Below are 23,132 nucleotides of genomic sequence, written 5' to 3' on the forward strand. Positions count from 1 at the left end.
CTATACTGTTTTTCACTATTTCGGTCTTACACTTCAGACATTCCTCCAGGCGGTTTGTATTTCAGCATCCCCAAAAGAGTAAACATTCTCTTGGCTGTCTGCTCTGGCATTTCCTCACGTATATCGAGAGCTTGCTGAAACAAACAAAAATACATGGATCAAGACACGATGAAGTGTTGCAAACAGCTGATTAGTGGGAACATATCACACAAATAAACATGACGGAGCACTCGTCTCTAAAATAGAAATGTAAATGTAACATACAAAGAATACTGTTCTGTACTGCTGTGCATAAGTAATAATAAAGATGATTTTCGACTCACCTTTGGATCAACTTCAGCCAGAACATCGTTTAAAGTCTGCAGTAACTGCATTGGCTCCAGAGAGTCGAAGGTAATGAGATTGAAGTTTTTCTTAAAAGGCTCCCTGTTCAGCTGTTCAACGATAAATTTGAGCTGTTCGCTCATCTTGAAGGGGTTTGTGACTTTTAAACCCAACAAAAAACCCGACTAGCTTGCGATGCGTAGGAAAAGATGACTTTTGAACTAACTTAGCTAATTGTCGAGCTAATTACTGTATTATAGTTTTCGGAGAGCTGTCATAGAATGTCGGAATTTGTATTTGACTTTAGCTAAATGAAAAATGATGGCAAATACTTGTATGAAGAGCGTGTACAGTTCACATCAACAAATCCTGCCTAGGAACAGTTGTCACACAAGGCCTGGTTGCTATCAGGAAGTTGGTCATCTGTAGAGACCGCTTATTTTTTTAAAGTAAAAGTCCCTATAAAAGACTTTTAATGGTATCTGCATTTAAACAAAATACTTGTTAATTATTTGTTGGGGGGGGGGGCATCATAATGGATAATAAAATATAAGTAAAAAATATATATGTCAAACGCGTTCAAAGTTAATCTCCGTGAATGACAGGGAATTTAGAATAATGAAGTATTTTTATTACATTTTATTTAGTCCGTGTTATTTATTTTTTTAGACGCCAAAAAGCAACTGGCTACTAAATTAACTTGGTTTTCAAATATATAACTTATAACCAAATATAGAATGACACACTAAATAGTATGTTAAACATTTTCTTTAGAAACAAGGTTTTCAACTAGGGGTCTATAAAATGACTTCAGGCGGTCTGTTACTACGGTTATTAAATCTATTTTAATATACCCAAGTACTGGGTTCTTAATTTTTCATAGGCGCGGCTCGATAAGCTGAAACTCACTAGTAAAAAATGATATAATTAAAACTATTTTTTTTTACATCTGGAATAGGACAAAAGAAGAAAGAAAATAAAGAAAACTATTCAAAGAAAAGATTTCAAAAAGTCCCTCCTCATTCATTTTCCTTTTTATCCGTATTTGTCGCATCAACCACGCATTTTATAACACAAATCTTATCAGTTTATCTATGAGTAACTGGTGTTGTGAGGTGGATTTTGGCGCTGCGTGCCGCTTTGCGCGTGGCCGTCTAGTTCTGTCTGAGGCGCGTGAATGCACGAGTACTCAAGGCATTATCTTCATTTCCAGTTTCATCGCCAATTTACAGAATGCGGAGGTGAAAACGGACGGTCTCGCCGATCGAGGTACAAATCCTTGACGGTATACACTGGTATTAGACCAGTTAGTATTATTTTTAATATCTGAAAGCTGTTCCTGGGCGAAAATCACGCATGCATTCAAACAGAGGATTATCGCGGAGGAACTGCCTTGAAACCATGAGCTGCAGTTGGGGGACGGAGCTGTGGGTGAGTACAGCCGTGAGGCATGGAGGCGAATGCATCTGCAATATATTGAGCAATATATAGTGCACAAAACGTTTTACGATCTCCATTAGTAACATGCATATGTCCATTAATGATGGATAGATAAATAGCCTATCGCACCGCCCATTTTACAGTGTTGCAGACCGTAAATTCAGGAATCTTTCATTTCACGATTTTAGCCCTGGATTTTATGCATCCACATCTATATCTTTTGATGCAAGCAAATATATGCCCCCCAAAGCTCATTTAAAGCAGTTATTAGCCATCAGCGTTGACTAAATACCCTAGATAGCAATAATCCTGTGCTAATGCTGTCCCTAACCACAAGTGAATGTGGCTGGAGCAGGTGCACAGGTTATTCCCATCCATGTCTTTCCTTTAGATTGATGTTGCAATGTGTCTGTAACAAAGTAAATGTGTTTTATTGTTACAGCTCTTATTTTGGGTTTTAAATTGTCTTAATATGTTCTAAGTATATCTGGTCCTTGCTGGCTGTAATATCATGGGACCTTAACCTAGTAACAGCACCTTAATGTAAAATACAATATACAGGGTTCTGTAGCCTTGTGGTTGAAATTCAGGGTGCTAACCAAAAAGGTTCAGAATTTGGGATTCAGTCCAAGACCCACTTAATCTCAAGTTGTTCCAATATGTGTAGAGGAGACCAGGGAATTTGGGTGGATTCTAACATCATCACATTAACCATTTAGAAATTAGTTATAGGGTGAAATCCTCTTGCATGGGCACCACCCTCCTCAGGTGACAGTAGAAGCTGTACATCTTCATAAAATATTACACGGGTGATATTTTAAAAGGATTTACAGGACTAAAACCAAGCTAATGGATGTTAAATGTCAGAACTGGTATCATCTGAATCAGCAGGTTCTTGCATAATTTAATTAAAAGCTACAACAATAAATTCATCCATTAGTATTACAACAGCGCTCCATGTACTTGAAAATAATTAAAATGTAGGGATATGTTGTTGATTTCTAAACTACTTTAATTTTCAGACTGGCTAACAATAGCAAGTTAGCTTTGAAAGCATGAGATCCCACCCTACCTTCAGAATGTCTTCAAAGCCACGCCTCCTTCAGATGACATGAACGCACATAGCAGAGTTTGCAAAGCGTTATGAGACGGCATTAAACTACTTCATGTGTCGAAGCACGTAACATTACAATAATAATCAACATGACTGTACCACCTGACTGCTGCAGATTCATTTCTCTGTTGTGTTTGCATTGAAACGCATAAGTTCGAGTCACAAACTGCTCCGAGTATAACATCAAGGTTTCCATCTCTCCCGAATGACGGTAGTTATGGTGTGAGTGCAGCATAAACTTGTTGGTTTGTTAAGGAGGAACTGTAAAAGGCGGCTGCTGTTTCGGTAACGTTGCTCTGTGACTGATCCTGTCTAACTCGTAGCATAAAATGCAATGATGTCGTCTAATGTCTGTCCAATAAATGGATAAATACATATGTTGACAGACAGGTTGGACATCATACTATTGCATTCGGAACGGATGCAATGATTGGACAAACTTTTTATGGTCCTATGCCTTCCATAGGACCATAAAAAGTTTGTCCAATCATTGCATCCGGTCCGAATGCAATGTAGTTTATATATATATATATATATATATATATATATATATATATATATATATATATATATATATATATACACACACACACATACACATTTGGACCAGTTAAGGTAGTGGTTGATTCCTATCAGGATTTGAAGACAGCTTCAACCAACGTATCAAAAAAGGTTTCTGAAACAAATCGCCTACCCTGCCTTTAATTTGTGTCAGACAAATATAGAAATATTTTATTAAAGTTTGAGACATATCGTTCATAAAAACACAGTTACAGAAAATGTTACTGTAGATAAAAACATCAATTAAATGTCTAAAATGTTATAGAAAGAGTATCATTCAAAATTGGTTATTTAAATGTACAAATGCTTTAAAAGCTATACTATGGAACTCACATGAGATTCAGATCAATATGTTTTGTAACAGTAACCTAGTGGTTAATATGTTTCGAAACAAGTTAAATGCTCTGTGATGGATGAAGTTTGTACTGTGTATATAGTGATAAGCATTAGGCATGTTACGGCTGGCGGGCCAGCACTGCTGAATAATGGATCTGACACATTGCCAATGTCAGAGAATACTGCAAACTCATGAAATTATATGGGATGACTTTCATTCTGAGGGTATTTTGATATCTCTCCTCTGGGTCCTCTCTCATAGTTATATCAAATCCATCAAAGCAAAATCTATACTTTTTTATCTCCTCAAGTGTTCTGTTGGCACTGTACCTTCATCGCCATTTCATATTTTTGTCACTGATATGAACGTGAGATGCTCTAGTTATGTTCAGTCCTTTAAATGTTAACTTTCAGTCTTTTGTTTTAATTGTCCTTTGCAGGATCAGTTTGATAATCTAGAGAAACACACTCAGTGGGGCATTGAGTTTTTGGAGCGCTACACCAAGTTTGTGAAGGAACGGTCTGAAATCGAACTGAGCTATGCCAAACAGATCAGGTAAGATTTGTGACTCATATTTGTTGATCTTATAATCATAGTTATCATAATTTAGCTGCTCAAATTGAATGTTAATAGAAATATTGTGGTTGCACTTTATTTCACAGTATGTGCACTTGCAGTGTACTTGCCTAAGAACATACTGGTTATTATAAGGTAACTACATGGGTTAAGGTTAGGTTTAGGGGTAGGTTCAGTTTTGGCACCTAGTTATTACCTATTTATTGCAATTACTATAATGAGTACATAGAATGTACATGGGGAACAGGACTGTAAAATAAAGTGCTACCAAGATTGTTTAAACTGCAACTTCACCGTAATAAACAGGAAAATAATGTTAATGTTGCAAAATTCAAGTCAATGTTGATTCAATTCAGTTCAATAACAGTGTAAATATTGTGAAGTATGTCACTTATGAAATGTCTTCAAAGGCAGAAGACAATAGTATCATTATCCAGCTCTTATCTGATAGCATCAGTACAGTCACATTGATAATATTTTCTGAATACTAATAAATGTGTCTGTTTTTGTAGGGATGAACGGTGTAACCAAAATCTTATATCAAAGTAATTGTATATTTATAATATAATTATTATTTCAATAAAAATGTAATAACCAAGCTGCTTTCTCTATTTTTGCATAATTGAGTAAAATTAATATTTTTTTTGATCCTCACAGATTGATATAGCACTGTATCAGCGAAGTACTGTCAATACATTGCTGTGTCAAACTGTATGTGATGTATATACTCATGATGTATATATGGTTACATTCAGGATTGATTAGTTACATTTGAATATGTTAGATATCTTGATAACATATGATTCACATTAAAGGACAAATGTAGCATACAAATGTTCATAAAGATGCTGTTTTATGAGGACAAGGTATTATGTCAGTGAGAACAAACCTAAAACAGGTCACATGTCCAATGTGTATTGCCATGGATACTGTGTTTCCACAGCTCTGACCCACATTTTTATTATCCACCACTGATACTGTAATATTTCTTCCCGGCTGCATTTTTGAAGTTTATTAAGCAGTAGTTTCCACTGGAGACCCGAGGGCATTGGATGACTTACCAGCATCTTCTGCTCTCCTGCTCAAAGACATACGCGGAGAAACCTCAGCGTTTATAATAAACCCCACAGCTGGAGCTCACAGAGCTGCTGCTCGCCGATTTGACCAGACGCGCACCAAACAGGCCCTTTCTGTTAGCATGTTCTGATCTCATAAGAGGAAATCCTCTTTATGCAGCCTTCCACTCAATCCGTGCATTGTTGTTATTTTTAAGAAGTGTGCCAGACTGTATTTTGTTCTGAAGAAAGTCTTTAATTCACAACATCTCCCAGAGGCTTTTTTTTTTGTTGTTGTTCAGATCGCAGCCATGGGTGAAAGATTTATTAAGCGCTAAGCACATGTTAGCAGATAAACGGCATCGACATGGATCTGTCTGGCCAAGAAATTATAGTCCACTAAAAACGGCTGGGTTGGGTTATTCTAATGAGGATTTATTTATGGCTTTGTTAACCTTTTTTCTATTTGCTGTCGCATATTGACAACATAGAGCGGCCCGTTAGGCAGATCGTAGGGAAAATAGCAGACAATAAAGCTACTGCATCGGTGTGGTCTTGTCAAGAAACTGCAAGATGGTGATCTGCCTAGCAACACGTCAGACTCCTGGGAGGTACCGTTGGGTGTGTGCGGAGAGAGGGAGAGATAGAGTGAAGGAAAGCTGCAGAAAAAGCATCGAGGGGGCGGCACCATCAGCATGCGCTCTCGCCATCATAATTGATTTTAAGCCATTTATAGGCCCTCTTGAAATTAATCACATAATATTCATGGATAAAGCAATGATTTTCTCGTTTTTACTGTCATTTGACGTCATCCCCTACTCAATTTTCCTCTCTGATCGACAAAGGTCAGCCTCATGAATCGGACGCCTTGTTCAGTGGGATGATACGATTATTCTGATGGGGACAATATTAGCTTCTGTTTGCGCCGCAGCCTCCCGTTGCACCACAAGCACCATTCGATCTGTCATTGACATGCACAATTTCATTCATTCAAATTACTGTGAGACAAAGGCACCTTTGAAAACAGTAAAATGTCTCAGTTTGCCTTGCTTTCTTCAAAACCAGTAGGGTTTTTTTGGTGAAAGAATTGTTTGCTTAATTTGCAGTTTTTTTATACATGAGAGAGGATGTAAATTAATTTACTATTTTTTTTAATTACTATTTAGACATAGACTAAGTAAGTGTTGGTTAAAAAACAAAACTGCATGCATTTTGGTTGTGCTTCGACTCATCGAATGAATAATAACCTAGTACTGCTCATAAAACATGAACTACTAGGCCTAAAGGGATAGTTCACCCAAAAATCTAAATGATCCTATAATTTACCCACCCTCAAACTATCGTACAGGTATACGACATTGTTCTTTCAGACGAATACAATCGGAGATATATTAAAAAATCCAAGCATTATAACGGCAGTAAATGGCAGCCCAAAATTTTGATTTTAATATTAATTATGGTCATTTTTCTTACGCAAACCCATCATTAGCTTCAGAAGAACTGAGAATACTGAGAACACACGGAGCCGTGTGGAGTACTTTAATAATGGATGGATGCACTTTTGTGGTCTTCAAATTTTGGGCAGCCATTCACTCCCATTATAAAGCTTGGAAGAGCCAGGAGATTTTTAATATAACTGATTGTCTTTGTCTGAAAGAAGAATTTCTTATACACCCAGGATGGCTTGAGGGTGAGTACATTTTTTTCATTTTTGGGTGAACTATTCCTTTAAGAGATATACCAACTTAGATGGAAATGATCTCAAGCTGACACAGTAGGCACAGTACTTCTTTGAAAATAAATTCCAGCACAGAGCTACAACAACCATAATGAAATGGCCCTTCACAATAGATAATGCTGTGCAATGAACTCTGTTAAAGAGCTATATGGTAATTTATCTGTTTAATAAAATACATTACTCGCCTGTTAAGTTATATAAACAACGTCTCCGCTTTTACATTTCAAATCTCTCAGATCTCGACATCTTGAAAATCCAAGTCAATGTTGATTCTCGTTTTATTACAAGCTTTTCCGCGTTCTCTTTTTGCCATGCAGAAGACTCTCCTCTGTTTGGCGTTTGTTTAAAATGGGTGATTCCCTGGGGGTTTGAGATTTAGCAGCTCCATGTCAACCTTTCTTGCTCATCGTGTCTGATAACCTATGCCCCTCCCACCCACACCATACATGTCAATGTAACAGGAGCTACTTTTTTCTATTTAAGGATATTACCAGACATGCACAGCTGAGTGACGTATGTACGCAATTTCCCTAGAAAAGCATCCCGACATGTCTAAAATATAAACTCTTATAGCAGGCTTACCACAGTGAATTAGGATGAATTAAGACATAAACAAAAACACGGTTTAGAACAAGGATCAACTCATTATTTGAGGTATTGACTCATTATTTACATTTTGTGAAATTTGAGAAAAAAAGTTACAGTGTGTCTTTTATGCAAATGTTGTTACAGTGTACCTTTTATTTAAATGTTTCATTAATGCACCACCAGCTTCACCAAAAATGACGACTAAACACTTCCTCCCTCTGCCATTGGTTGGATAAAAAAACTCACACCATTGGTTGAGTCAGTGTCAGGCTGGTTCAAGTGAACAAAATTAATTTACAAACTGCTTGCTTATAGTTATTTAATAGGAGAAAGTATATATAAAAAAAAACTTTAAAATGCTATATGTCTTATTATAGGAATCTGTCCAAGAAGTATCAGCTGAAGAAGAACTCCAAAGATGAGGAGGAATACAAGTGAGTGAGAACTGTTTGGCATGCATCGACGTCTTAAACATAGCCATTTACTAATGATGTATCAGCTTTACTTACACAAAACTGTTGCATTTTTTATATACTAGGGTTCAAACGTTTTGAGTGATATATTTTATTAACGTTTATTATAGAAGTGTTAAATCAAATTTATTTAATCAAAAATACTGAATATTGTGAAATATAATCACAATTCAAAATAAATGTTTTCCATTTGAATATATTTTAAAATGTAATTAATTCATGAGATGGGTAAGCTCTATTTTCAGCATCATTACTTCAGTGTCACGTGAGAGAAATCATTCAAATATGCTGATTATAAATGTTGAAAACAATTGAATGCATCCTTGCTGAAGAAAATAATTTATAACCCAAAATATCAAACAAAATAACATTTCAATCCAAATCTTTTACAAAAAAAGGTTATATATGGTCGCCATTTGGTTAAAAGGGCTCATTAAACTAACATGCAGACATGTTTAATGTGACTTAAGGGTCCATAAATGTACATTTTCGGGGCCACTATGTATTTTGACCAGCATTGATATCAGCCATTGAAATACTAATGAAGTTGACCACTATTGTAGTCAATCATGAGCAGGCCATTTCTAATTATGGAAAAGAAATGGTCACATCTTGCATTTTGGTGATGTATTCTAATGTTTTCCCATTTGCTGTCAGGTACACTTCATGTAGAGCTTTTCTGATGACCTTAAATGAGCTGAACGACTACGCGGGTCAACACGAGGTCATCGCAGAAAACCTGTCCTCTCAGATCATCGCTGAATTGACCCGCTACACTCAAGAACTGAAGGCTGAGCGGAAATCGGTACGAACATGTCTTTTCCATGCTTTTCTTATCAGGACGATCCCAAAAACCCTGCTTTCTAGAGATCATTTAAAGAGATTATCTTCTCAAAAAAATAATCAAATCCCTCAATAACATGATTTACCATTTCAAGACATGTATGAAACTACTAAAGTATTTTTTTTCTCTGCGCTCCAGCACAGCGCTTACCTTTTACAAATCCAGGGTTAATCGCGTAGGAATATGGTATTATTTTGTTTATAATTTCTCCCGGCGCAGTGGAACGAAGCCAGACCCAATGTGGGTCATGTATTCAGGTCAATGGAGTATGAGAAGGTCGCCCTCCCCCCACTCTTGGCCTCTCTTGTCTAAAGGTTCTTGCACGGGTTCAGGAGGCCTCTGTCTGAGGCTGGTGGCTGGAAGTAATACGACAGCAGAGTAAAACGCCACCATGCACGAGCTGAAGCTTCATTCCCTCTACTGTTACTCAGGCTCCGTTGATGCATTTTGTCTGCCTTTTGTGTTCAAATGTCACACTGAGAGAAAGTGGTCTTTATGTATTTTTCATAAAGAGAGTAGTGGTATGCCATGAGTGGGCAGACACAAGCGATCGCCTGTTCCCGTTTGTCAGTGAAGTTTTCACTAATGAGAACCCCTAAATAAATGATTTGTGTTCCAGGGAGGAATTCTGCTCTTAATTAACATTTATTGTACACGAGTATGTCTTTGCTGCCGTAATTGAATTCTTTATGGAATGACGAAGGCAATGACAGCAATAGCTCTGGAATATAATCTTTCTAACAGCTGCTGTCTGGCTTGGTTGTCTCACATTTCATTTAATCAGCTTAGTTTCTAATTAAATGTCTTTTCAGCATAATATTTTAAAAGGACGTATTGGACTGTGATAGTTGTATTGACTGTGCAAGAACTGAAATAGAATTCCATAACCTCAAATCAAGTTCCTCACCCTTTTGTGTAAACAGCCAAATGTTCAATGACAATGTTCAAAAAAAAAAATCACTAATTCACTTATATTGTTTAAAAAAAATAAAAAACGGAACATTTTGGAATTCAGTGCACAAGTGGTTTTTGGGCCACCATCCAATTTATATGGAAAAAAATTGCTCTGCCTTACATCTCCTTTTAAGTTTTGTGGAAAATAACAATTGGGGTAAATTATGATGAATTAGCTATTGTAATATAATTCATGTGCAACAATGTAATTAATTCCATTTCTATAAAGAATGTATCTATCCTAATGTTCTGTGCACTTTGTATTAACCTCCAGCTGTACAGACTCCATTACAACTTAGTTTATATTTTAGTTTTTACAGAAATGTGGCAGTGATATTTGCAAAAATAAAATAAAAAATTGTCTTCAGAGAATGTAGAAAATCTAGTTTTAACTATTTGTAAGTTAACTACCGTTCTAAAGTTTGGGGTCAGTATGATTTTTTTTGGGGGGGGGGGGGGGGGGGGAATTGTAATAGTTTTATTAATCAAAAATGCATTAAATTGATCAAAAGTTACAGTAAATATATTTATAATTTTACACTTTTATTCATCAAAGAATCCTGAAAAAAAATGAAGCATGTGGATCATGTGACATTAAAGAGTGGAGTAATGGCAGCTGAAAGTTCAGCTTTACCATCACAGAAATACATATATTACAGAAATTGTACAATATATTAAAATAAAACAGTTGTAATTGTATATTAAAGCTTTTACTAAATTTTTGATGGAATGAATCCAGCTTTGGTGAGCATAAGAGAGAAAAAAATCTTATCAACCCTAAACTTTTGAGTGGTAGTGTACTAAACTGTAATTATATTTCTTGTCTTTTCTTTCCTGAAGCATTTCCATGATGGCCGGAGAGCGCAACAGCACATTGAGAATTCCTGGAAGCAGCTGGAATCGGTAAGTCAGTTTAACTGAACACAACATAGTGTGAATATTCAAATTGTTCCTGATACTGACCTCTCTTTCATCACCTGTCTGAGATATGAGCTAGAACTGGGCCACTTTGTACAATAAACGCTTGTGTGAAATGAGCCACGGGTGTCTATAAAAGGTTTCTCTTTTAAAATAAGCAATAATCCACTGATACAAATTTTAATACAAAAAAGTAAAACTATTGGTGAATATAGGCAGAGCTGCGTTTAGCCCCGACAAAATGTAGCAAAATGTTTTTTAAATAGAAACTGTGGTGTGTTGAACACCCTGTTCTGATGACCCAAGAGTTGCAACAATTTTAGCTGAGAAGGTCATTCTTTGTGTTCTTTTTGAAGAATTTTCTGAGCCTAATGAAATTGGTATAAATATACAGTGCTACAAAACTCTTATGACAAACATCTCTTCCAATATCTTCAATTGTTGCGTATACCGAGCTGCAGCGGACACATTTGCAATTTACTTGGACCCATTGTGCGAGCTATCTCTTTAATACTGCATGGTTTATATACATTTTGCTGCTGATTGGGCTGACATTTTTGACACACCCACCAAACAAGAGAAAACGTATCTCAAACCCTGTTGCACACAGTTTCCTAGAAACATGTAGTTCAACCCGGAAACCGTAGCAAAACATTGCGCACTGGTTTGAGCTTGAACGTGCCCCTGGTTTCACAGACAGGGCTTAGATTAAGCCAAGATTAGGCCTTAGTTTAATTAGGACATTTAAGTAACTTTTATAAACGTGCCCTAGAAAAAAAAAACATTACTGGTGTGCATCTGGAGACAAAACAATGGCACTGACATATATAAAAAGAAATATTAGCACAAGTTGCTTTCAATTAAAAAAGCTCAAACATGCATTTTAGTCTGAGACTAGAGTAGACCTAAAGGGTATACTTCAACTAACAGTAGCGCCACTGAACTACATTTTTTTACTTCACAGTAGCATACTTTTTCCCCCAATGAGTAGTTGTAATAAAATAAAAATACATTTGAATTCCTCATTTTAATGCAAGTTTCTTTGCTCTTTCAGAGTAAGAGAAGGTTTGAAAGAGACTGTAAGGAAGCAGATCGCGCCCAGCATTACTTCGACAAGGTGGATGCCGACATTAACGTGACTAAAGCAGATGTGGAAAAGGTATGGATTGTGTGTGTGTGTGTGTGTGTGTGTGTGTGTGTGTGTGGGTGTGAAGAAGAAAAGACCGATCCTATCATAAACCCCTCATTCTCCATGACTGCTTTCATCCTTTTCTGTGAGTCTGTGTGATGATACCTCTTTGAATCGAGGCTGTGGTGACGGCCGCTGACATGACCAATGTCAAGTTCCCCACCTCACAACTTATACCTCACCTGCTCCTACCTCTGTACTGCAGAAAATACCCATTTTGTTCAAAGAGAAGTTGGACATTATGCACAATAAATCCAAATTGGTACCTGCTAATTTTTCGTTGTTTTTTTATTTGGCATTGGGCAGATATTTTAAACAGATAATACTGTATATTATTTTACAATTTAAACAAACCAAATAATTTTATATTCAATGCCAGGTTCAAAAAATTCAAACAGTTTGCTTTTGTACTTTAAACAGAAATACGTAGGCAAAATTATAAACTGGAGCTTTAATATGAACACTAGGGCCGAACAATATACAGTATATTGCACATTTAGTAAATATATTCACAATGATTATAATTGTGAATTTAATTTATATCAGTATTGTAACTATAGAGGTGATATTAATGTACTTTTTTAAGGTCATTGATTTAGTTTCACAATCTGAGTGTTAAAGGTCCCATTCTTTGCGATTGCATCTTTCAAACTTTAGTTAGTGTGTAATGTTGCTGTTAAAGCATAAATAATACCTGTAAAATTATAAAGCTTAAAGTTCAATGCCAAGCGAGATATTTTATTTAACAGAAGTTCCCTTTCAAAGCCTACAGCGAACGGCCGGTTTGGACTACAGCCCTGCACTTCCTGCTTTAATGACGCCACTAAAACCTTTGTTGACGAACCGTCCGCCCACAAGAACACGCAAATTCGGGGGCGTTGTCCTGCGTTGCTCTCGCAGGTCGAGAATAGGAAGCGTTGTTTTTGTAGAGTGTGTTTGTTGCCATGCCATTGAAACGCTGTTATTTTCATCCCGGAGTCAAATCACCTTTGTTTGGCCTTCCCATGGACGCTGTACGTAGAGATCAATGGCTACAGTTTATGGTTAACTCGGTTCCGGAAAATTATAATCACAATTAAAAACTATGTGCAGCACATATTGCTGAGGACTGCTTCCTCAATCTCAATCAGTTTAATGCCGGATTCGCAGAAAGATTATTCTTAAAAGATGACGCAGTTCCCTCTTTGTCTGGAGAAGGCGTTGTTATGGACCACAACCGGTAAGTGTATTTTATTATTTAAGTCGGTCCGTTTAACAGTTTATGTAACTCATTACACAAAGTGCAACGCTGTTTAGCTGTGTTAACTAACGTTAGATGGTAATTGAAACTAATCCGAAAAACTTAGCATATAAAAGTGTAGTAATTCATTCAGATACCATCGATTGTTGGTGTTTGTAATGATCAGTTTAAACTACTGAATAGACAGCTCACCATTCTGAAACATCCAGCAAAAGTCTTTCCTGAGCAGGTTGTAATCGATCCTCTTCGATATTCTCCGGGTCTGATTCCGGCTCAAATTGATAAGGCAATATAGACATTTTTGCAATAACATTGAGCACGTGTATCTACCCGTTATGATAAGAGGCGGGACCTTTCCGTGCAACGTGCTAAGCTGCTGTCCAATCACAGCGCGGGAAGCTCTGGCCTAATCAGAACTCATTACGTATTTCTGAAGGAGGGACTTCATAGAACAAGGAAATCATCAGGCCGTTTTTAGGACAAAGGAAACACCGGTATACAGATAAGTAAATTGTGTGAAAAATACTGGGGTTTTTTACACGCGAAACACGAACTCATGTTATATTGCACACTGTAAACATAATCAAAGCTTCGAAAACACGCGCAGAATGGGACCTTTAATACAGAGCGGTCTATCATACACCCGGCGCATTGCGGTGCCAGGCATGACATTAGTGGTTTTTGCTAGTTTCAGCCTGACGCAGTTATCATTTTCACGTCCTGTGCCACGTTGTTGTATATAAAATTAATTTGCTCCCATTTGTGCGCCCATGGGCATGCTGGTCTGAAAGCTGATTGATTGCATATTGCTATTTTTAAGGCAACTGAAAACACTGCGCCATTGACCAACTGAAACCTGGTTTGTAATTTAAAGAGGTAGTAACATGCGCCCATAGGCGGGTCCACCACGCGCATACACTCTGCTTATTACACACACAGGGATGCGCAGCAACACACAAACATTTTTAAACTGGCTTTTGAGGGGAATGGGAGATGAGACTCTCATTGGCTTATTGCACGTTATGCCCAAAACACACCCATGACTCATTAAGAGACTAGGGACAACCCTTTATGACCAGGTGCCTGGCGCGCCAACCGTTTTTTTCCCCCTGTCATTAAACTAGCAAAAGTACATTCAGACATGCCCTAATTGCATTTGAGCTGTGTGCTTAGATCATTAAAATAAGGCCCAGAGATGTTTAATAGTGTTTAAAAATTTAAATTGGTAAATTTGATTCAAACATTTGATTTAAAAACAATTAATTGACTTTGTGTAAGTAAACGATGTTGCTCAGGTCTAAATAAATAAATTAATGAAATGATAAAATATAAAAATGCATATTTCTTAAACATAAGCTTAACATTTACTAATACATTATTAAAATACAGTATCTGTTAACTATAATTAATGGACCTCAGATAGCATGAACAATGAATATATGTATAAATTAATGTTAACAATGATTCATAAATACTGTAACAAATGTATTTCTCGTTGTTATTTAATCTTAGATAATGCCTTAACTATTGTTTACTAATGGGACTTTATTTTAAAGCATCACTGGAAAAATTTATATTATTTAAATGTTCCATTATAAGCTCAAACACCAGAAAAATTTTCAGTTTCAATAAGAAAGAAAAAAACAACAACTAATATGGCAGCGGCCTGTTTGTTATTATTATAAGGCTAAATTAACAGATTTGGATTTTGTTTAGCCCTTGTATAGATGTCTTCTTAAGTAACTTCTGTTATTAGTGTGTCTGTGACACTAATCGACTCTGTCTTTGTTTTTTAACATGTCTTAAAGCGGTGTTCTCTCAAGGTAGGTTTGAACCAAGAGTCGTCTTTGTCGGTGAGGAGTTTGTTAACTTGTTCGGTGTATAACCCATATCAGCAAAGAGTGTTTGTCGTAATTTTCGTTGTTTTTTTCTTTTCGTTTTTAGCCTTTGTTAAGTTCACGTCTATGCTTGCAGCGAATCTTTCCTGTTTTCACCTTGTTAAAAATGTACAGAATAAGACTTGTCATTGAAGACTGATGTTAAAATGCATTTCGATTGCGAAAATGGGCTACGTTGTAAGGGTTACAGCGGAGACTGATTTCACAAAATCAATAGCTATTACTGTCAACCACAAAAAGTCCTGAGAGTCTGTGCACACTGTCTGGTTCATGTACATGATGTTGTGTATGTACAGCGGCCACTAAAAGCATTTAGACACTTTTAAATGAAATGAACGAATTTCATTGCATTATGTACTGTATTAAATTAAGTAGCACACTTTAAGCAAAACATTTCAGTTTTTTGTGTGATCAAACTTTAGATATGTTGCTATAAAAATATATCGACACTTTGGGTGTTGCAAAATTTGAGTGGAACATAGTTAACGTAATAAACTATCCCTGTGGTCATGCCCTGTAAGAATCCACAAACACAACTGAAGTTATTTCTGAGAAAATCTTTACCCTTTTTTTTGCATATGCAACTTGGATTTATATTTTGTGTTTAATGCAATGACTTTCGAAAATTTGTGTCCGACTTAAGTATCCAAATGCGTTTTTGGTCTGCTGTATGTGTTTAGTTAGTATGCATGATGAATGGATGTCTGGTGCGAATAATTTGGACCATTTTCACATTTGGTTTTGGAACATTCATTGTCATTTTAGTGTGTGTGTGTGTGTGTGTATGTGTATGTGTGTTTGTGTATTTATTTCTCATACACTGTCGGTACGCCATCGTGTTATTCTTGTCAATGTCTTCTTCATCGTAAGCATACTACTCTTACTCATACTAATATTTCTGGAGTATATTGTTTTATATGTAGTGGAGTCAACATCCTACATTAGTCAAAGTGTACAACCGGAGCACACTGACTGAGATATCACACAATGCAATACAGTCAACTTGACCTTCCATTTCCAGTTTCAAATGATCCTGAAGGAATATCAACAGCATGTTTTTGACTCAATCAAGACTAGCATGAGATAAGACATTAACAGACAAAATGGGTACGGAGAGCCTAAAGGGACACAGTGGTGGGAGAATGCAAAACATTTTTTTCCCGTCATAATGTCCCTTTAGCGTGTCTGTAAAATAGGATTAAAACTCTTTAATTAGTAACTGTAAAGGATTAGTAACTGTTTAATTTAAACTCTTTCACAACACTAGATGAATGAAACATGCTAATTGATTAGGTCATATAGCAAACTATTGTTTGAAACATTTATTTTTATAACGCATTCAATTAAATATATAATAATAATACTGCTGCTGCTGCTGCTGCTACTACTACTAATAATAAAATAAGGTAAATATGACCAAAAGTCGACTAATTTGCTTTCTGAACACTGGTCAGAAATAGACTGATATTTAGATTATTCACAAATAATTTGATTCTATTGACTGATTTATTTATTTGTTTTCCACTATGAGGCAGCTATATATTTTCATACATAAATGCATCTACACTGTTAAATGTTAGTCACCACCATTTGACAACTTTGTGTGCTTAAATTCACCATGAAATCAAAATTAACTTTTTTTTTGTTGGAATATTGCAGTACTATGATAAATGATTTACCTGTGGAAATCAATGTTTTTCAAAAATTCATAGAATCAAAATAAGTTCCCCTCCCTTTTGCAGCGACATCTCTTCTCTGATGATGTGTTTCAGCACATGGGCGTGACCATCTGTAGCTCACATGTGATCGACAAATAGAAAACCACAACCTTTCAATCAGTTCCTTTTGGACAAAATCAAGTTCCACCCTACTTTTTTTCCCCTTGTTTGAGAAGTCGTTTTACATGGAAATACGTCATAAAAGAGAAGGAAAGAATATCGCAACTTCTGTTTCATGCCAAAGTTAACTAAGTAATTGTACTAATGCCCCCATGGGGTCACATTTTGCAACCTTTGTTGCCGGTGTGAGTAATTTTTGTTAGAGTTCGCATGGTGCCACCACCATCAGAGCTGCCATTTCTGTTGCACTTGAAAAACATCAAACGAAACAAAACAATGCTTTTCATTTGAGCTAAGCAGCACAAAGATTATTAGCTCATATGAATATTAAACAGTGCAAACTTAGAACAGGTTTACTTCGTAGGTCGATCTCGATCATTCAACATCATTACACAGCACTGGGAGATCAGTGAGAAAGCGTTTGAATTCGCTGCAAGATCTAGTGAGAAGCATACAAATTCAGTACAGAATTTTCTGTAACAAACCATATCAGATCAAAAAGTGCCATTGTGCCATAAACAAGCAAGTTTTAGAAGGCTTTTCAGTCCACAAATCACCAACATTCACCATGGATCAATGTAATGCTAACTGTAACCATGGTATTGTGGCAGAAATAGTCAAATGTTTTTACATGATTTATTTCAGGGTTCGTACAACCTTTTGAGAGTGAAACTTTCAAGTGCTTCACACGTTTTCCAGCACTTCAAAGTTCTAAATATTAACAAATGTTATTTTTATGTGATGACAAAAATATACATATATATATTTAAAATGTTCCCCCCAGTGCTAGCCAATCAGGTGCTTATGCCACCATCTGTAGAACTTAGTGGCGGTAGTCTGGATCCCTGTCCCATATGTCGGTTCAGCAGTAAAGCGCAATAATGCACAATTTCTTTTTCTGTTTATTTTTGAGTAGACACTCAGAATATGTGTAAAATAAATCATTCCATTGAGGTATGAGATGTAAATAGTCTAATGAAAATCATACTCCTATCAGGTAAACTACATAAAAAACTATAAACCACAAATCTGATGAATGAATCATTTGATTATATTTCTGTGTTTGATCTGTGATGTTTGCAATTTTTTATTTGTTCTCACAGAGCACTTAGTTAAGTGTGTAGATCACTGACTCTCTCTCTCTCATATATATATATATTTATGAAGCTGACATCAGACTACATGTTTATATCTTTCTGTAATCTGCTAATTGACTCTCACTGTTTGTTTACTTGTCATGTCATAAAGGTGATTGTTTTATTTGTCAGTCCTTGCCCTTTACGTTCTGATCTCATCCTTGTGGAAAGAATCTTAATGACTTTTTTCGCTTTGTCTTTTGTATCATCTGTCTTTCTAGGCAAAACAGCAAGCTCAGATGAGGCATCAGATAGCCGAAGACAGTAAAAACGAGTACCTGACATACCTGCAGAAGTTCAACAAGGACCAACACGAGCACTACTACACCCTCATACCACACATCTTTCAAGTAAGAGTCTGTCTTGATCATAAATGAAACATTATATTACAATATTCTTATGCTGATAATATAATATGCTATTAAGCTTAACTTTTATGCTGATATGCATCAGTTTGAGCATTATTTCTGAAATATTTCATGGTTCAGTTGCGTTTTTCTCTTTTTCAGAGGATACAGGAGATGGAGGAGAGGCGAGTGGGCAGGGTGAGGGAGAGCATGCGGGTGTACACTGAGGTAGAGCGCAAAGTATTACCCATCGTCAGCAAGTGTCTGGACGGCATGACCAAGGCAGCTGAATCCATTGAGCCAAAAATGGTACGTTAAGTGCTATTGCTCCTTTATACTAAAAATGCACAGTGGTTTCCGGATTATATGACCATCTGTTGATCAGACTTTTACCAGAAAGTCCTTATCAATGACAATCCTTTATATAGGCCATAAAAATGCCTTTTTAGTAGTGTGGTTGAGAATTGAGAACTGGTTCTTGTTCAGAATTGGTTCCATTAAAATAAAAAACATGTACAAATGACTCATTTAGATCATTTTTAAATGAGCGTATTGTGGAAGAAGTAGTCAAATGTTTTTTTAATTTTTTTATTTGTAGACCAAGCGGCAACCTCTCGCTATCTCTCTTGAAGCCAATACGGAAGTAATGTAAACTGCAATTCATCGACTGGCCTCTATAGACTCATTGAGCCCCATGTTAAAATGCCCAACTTTACAGCAGAAAAAAAACATGTTTACAGCCTGGTACAAATTTTGGGTTTGGCCTATACGGCTAATTTTGACCTTCATGACAACTGTGAAGGGGGTGAATTTTTTTATAACTCATTCATTTACGTTATATAAAGCCTTAAAGTTCTGCATAATTAATGGCGTATATCCATTAATCTGCTGTCTATAGTCATTGCATAACCTAAGCTTTTTTCCCCGCCTTTTTGCCCATTTCTTGTTATCCGGGAGTGACACGCGATGACTCGCTCGCAAGATGGCAACGTCCATCAAGTAAACAAACTTCGTGATTCAAAGTTGAGAAGCTATCATTGTAAAATCATTGCCATGACGGATGGTATAGATGTGTAAGCTGTCATTGAGCAGCAGTGGAGTGAGTGTAGTTGTAAATGGACCTGGGTGGGTGTGGGGTGTGGTGGGGTGGGGGGTCGATTTAAATCGTAAATCGGAGTGATGGGGGGCTTCTATGATATTAGACTGGGTAGCCTTACTAGCCTATAATAAAAGATAATGAATTTCAAACCTGAACCAAACATATTTGTATTCAAAGATCAACGGTCTGTTAGTCTTTAGTCTGCCACAAAAAACACTAAATCATGAACTCAAATGTTATGACTGTTGAACACAATGACTGTTGTAAGTAACAGTGCGTGAATCAGACATTTCTGTATAGCCTAACGCTAATAAGCTTAAACGAAAATAAATAAATAATTGTGTGGTGAAGTATTTTTTTGTACACAGTGCTGCGAGCAATCAATTACTCCTTTACGCTTGCATCACATCACCGTCCTCCTCGTGCTGTACACAGCAACTTGCGCTCTCTTCATCAAGGATTAAAACAAAAAGGTCATATTGTCTTTGTGCATATAGATTAATAAGATACATGTATAGAAACAATACAACTTTAAATTCACTATAGCCTACCTAGGTTGTGAAGGCCCGACTTCAGCACATACCGCCTACAGTATTTTTTAAGAACTTAGAGCAGCCGGCGGGGGGTGGTTGCTGGACGCCTCAACCTCTGCAGACAGTTTTTAATGTTTATCAGACAATAACTACTCAAGATTTTGCTTTAGTATAATTTTCGGGACAATTAGGGCCAGATTCGGGACAACAGTGTAGATTTTGGGACTGTCCCAAATTTTTCGGGATGTCTGGTCACCCTATCAATGCATGATGTGAATCAAAGAAATATGCCTAATAATTATAGGTTCACAAAGAGCTCAAATGAATACACATTGTTTAAAAGAATTATGAATGCATGCATTATATTTATTACTATTTGGCTATTTGTCAATTAAAATAATATTTATATGAACATATTATATGAATTCAAAGTGATTATAATTCATATAATATAAACATAATAAATAATTAGCACCAAAAGATGCACAATTTTATTTTAAAAAAATCATTATAAACTGCTTTAATTTGGAACGAGAGATACAGGGGATGTGGCTTTATTGCTTATTTACTTGCAGCTGATTGGTCCAGTTTGGATTTGCGATCTCAAACCCAGAATAAAACCTGCTCCTGGGCAGGTTAGCTACCATGGCGATGAACACTGATAAAAACCAAACCACCTTCTTGAGCCTGAAAAACCAGAGTTTGCTCAAACTAATCTCGAACTTACCTGGGTAACAACTGAAACCAGCTTTGTGCAACAGGCCTCAGGAACTTGCTGCTAAATAAGATGTCATATGCTAATAATTAGGGAAAATAAATGCATTTTAATATATTTTATATATATTAAATTTAATATAATATATTTTATCTCAAAATGAATACAAATATGGAAATTAGCAGAAATAAGTAAATGAAGACACTTATTTACATGAGGTAAACAAAGCTGTTTGGTTTATATATTATTTTATGTATTAAAATTGCTCTCCACAATAACGACCCATTTTAAACAAATGCTTTTTTCCCCACTCGCTGAGGTGGAGCGGTTATTAAATATTGTTCTTTTAAATACTTTCCAGCATTTCCGTGCGATGCCAGGTGCCACAAGTGTTTTTTGCTAGTTTCAGCCCAACGCAGTAATCATTTTGCACACGTGCCCATCTGTTCGCCCATCAGCGTGCGGGTTGAAATCAAGGTGTGTTCTGGCACATTGTTGGCACGTTGCTATTTTAAAGCAACTGAAAATGACTGCGCCATTGACCAACAAAAAATATGCACCTAAAGCCGGATGAACGTGTTATTACACACACAGGGACGTGCAGCAGAACACAAACATGCCAAATATTGAAAAATAAAAGGATTCCTCTCTGGAGAAGCGTTCAGTTTTTCCGCTCGCAAATTCCTCCATGCAAATAGCGAATCTGCAATGGTGCAAGTGCAACTGGCTTTTAAAAGGAATGGGAGATGAGAGTCTGATTGGTTCATGGCATGTTACGCCCAAAACACACCATTACTCATTAAGAGACTAGATACAACCCTTTTTGACCATGCACCTGGCGCGCCAACCGTTTCTTCTGCTGTTAAACTAGATTCGGATAGACCTTAAGTGCACCTGCGCCATGCGTTAAGATCGTTAAAATAGGGCCCTAAATTTGTCAAATGCATTCAAATTACAGGGAAGCGCAACTGTTATCGTGCGGTGCCCCGCAGTGGTCAAAAAGGATTTAAACATTACATTTTAAAGTGATCTCTTCTTATGATCTCAGAGATATGGATTTGGACAGCAGTTCATAAGTTTAGCTGCCCACTCAGTCTAGAGATGGACAATAGTAAAATTAACTTGGCTCTCTGTATGCATAGAAGGCTCGAACCCGAAGCTCAGCTCAAGCTTTAAGTAAAAAAAAAAAACACTACAGAACTGCGCTTAGGAGGAAAGAGAGAATTAGAGAAGGGATGATAATTGCCAGAAATTTTTGACGCTAGGGATGACGGTAACTAACATTGAGCAATATATTTGTTGCCATTTTTTATTAATCTTTCTTTTTTTAACGTTTAATTCTGTTATTTTTTTTACAATAGTATGCGTATAACAGACCATACTTTTTTTTACAAAAACAGATATATAGAGAAAAGAAAAAAAAAATGACTTATCGATGCAGCACGTCACAGGTAGGACTATGAATTGTAGGAGTTTTCCGGCTGCAAGATGAATGAACATTTCCAAATTGAGCCAGCAGATGAATAATATAGTAGTTCAAAATGCTGACTGGATTTCTGTGATTATCGCTGGCCCACTTTCAAGCTAACGAGTGATGATCGTAATGGAGCGTCGTCGCCCAGGTTACCATCAATAATTTACAGCTGGGGGGAAATCGCTGGCAGCTAACGGCTGATGTGCTTGTTGTCTGTCTCATCTGTTAAATCCCATCCTAGTGCTCATGTGGCCATCACCGTCCTGTTCAAATATGGCAGATGGGAAGTCTAATTTCCAGCGCAAAACTAATTGACTCGTACGAGCTGGGTTTTGCAGCAGATTTGAAGTGGCTTAGCAACAAAGACTTAAGCCTCTCTGTGGCTTTTGGGCTGCGTGTGTGGACATAGAGTATGTGTGCGTGTCTTTTCAGAGATAGTGTGCTGGCCATATGAAGCGGTCCTCCATTAAATCAACCTCCTATAGAAGTCATTGGTTCATTCGATTGGGTTATGGATGCCATATACATATACTAAAAATAGTCTCTTGGTCTGACCTGAACTGGAGTAGAGGGATTAGATGGAGGGGATTTACAGCAGTCTTATTTCTATGGTGGATGTGCATTTCAAAGTCTGTAGTACATAATTGTACTGCGATTATGATGTCAGTCTGAAGGTTACCTTGGGTTAACCTGTAGCTTACAGTGAAATCTGTATTGCCATAGTAAATCATCCATGACGGT

General features: G+C 36.7%; 2 protein-coding genes across 8 annotated transcripts in view; one reads left to right on the forward strand and one right to left on the reverse strand.

Moving 5' to 3' along the window:
- ift81 (intraflagellar transport 81 homolog) overlaps positions 1 to 23,132 on the reverse strand; it is a 74,277-nt gene that overhangs the window by 25,703 nt on the left and 25,442 nt on the right. Inside the window, exons 3-4 of one of the 3 annotated variants that reach the window (XM_067412753.1) lie at positions 324 to 434; positions 31 to 134 (exon numbers count right to left, since the gene is read on the reverse strand). In XM_067412753.1, the coding sequence (XP_067268854.1) occupies positions 31 to 134; positions 324 to 374 (155 nt within the window). In that variant the 5' untranslated portion in view covers positions 375 to 434. Of the gene's footprint in view, positions 1 to 30; positions 135 to 323; positions 748 to 23,132 lie in introns of those variants that run through there. The other 2 variants (XM_067412752.1, XM_067412754.1) reach the window with 2 other exon arrangements.
- Positions 1,436 to 23,132, forward strand: part of fnbp1a (formin binding protein 1a) — a 35,430-nt gene continuing 13,733 nt past the window's right edge. For 2 of the 5 annotated variants that reach the window (XM_067414274.1, XM_067414277.1), the window contains exons 1-9: positions 1,438 to 1,755; positions 4,216 to 4,331; positions 8,111 to 8,167; positions 8,864 to 9,011; positions 10,845 to 10,907; positions 11,977 to 12,081; positions 15,160 to 15,174; positions 18,445 to 18,573; positions 18,733 to 18,879. In XM_067414274.1, the coding sequence (XP_067270375.1) occupies positions 1,681 to 1,755; positions 4,216 to 4,331; positions 8,111 to 8,167; positions 8,864 to 9,011; positions 10,845 to 10,907; positions 11,977 to 12,081; positions 15,160 to 15,174; positions 18,445 to 18,573; positions 18,733 to 18,879 (855 nt within the window). In that variant the 5' untranslated portion in view covers positions 1,438 to 1,680. Of the gene's footprint in view, positions 1,756 to 4,215; positions 4,332 to 8,110; positions 8,168 to 8,863; positions 9,012 to 10,844; positions 10,908 to 11,976; positions 12,082 to 15,159; positions 15,175 to 18,444; positions 18,574 to 18,732; positions 18,880 to 23,132 lie in introns of all 5 variants that reach the window. The other 3 variants (XM_067414276.1, XM_067414278.1, XM_067414275.1) reach the window with 2 other exon arrangements.

The sequence above is a fragment of the Pseudorasbora parva genome, chromosome 13 (genome assembly GCF_024679245.1).
Source record: "Pseudorasbora parva isolate DD20220531a chromosome 13, ASM2467924v1, whole genome shotgun sequence".
Lineage (NCBI taxonomy): Eukaryota > Metazoa > Chordata > Actinopteri > Cypriniformes > Gobionidae > Pseudorasbora > Pseudorasbora parva.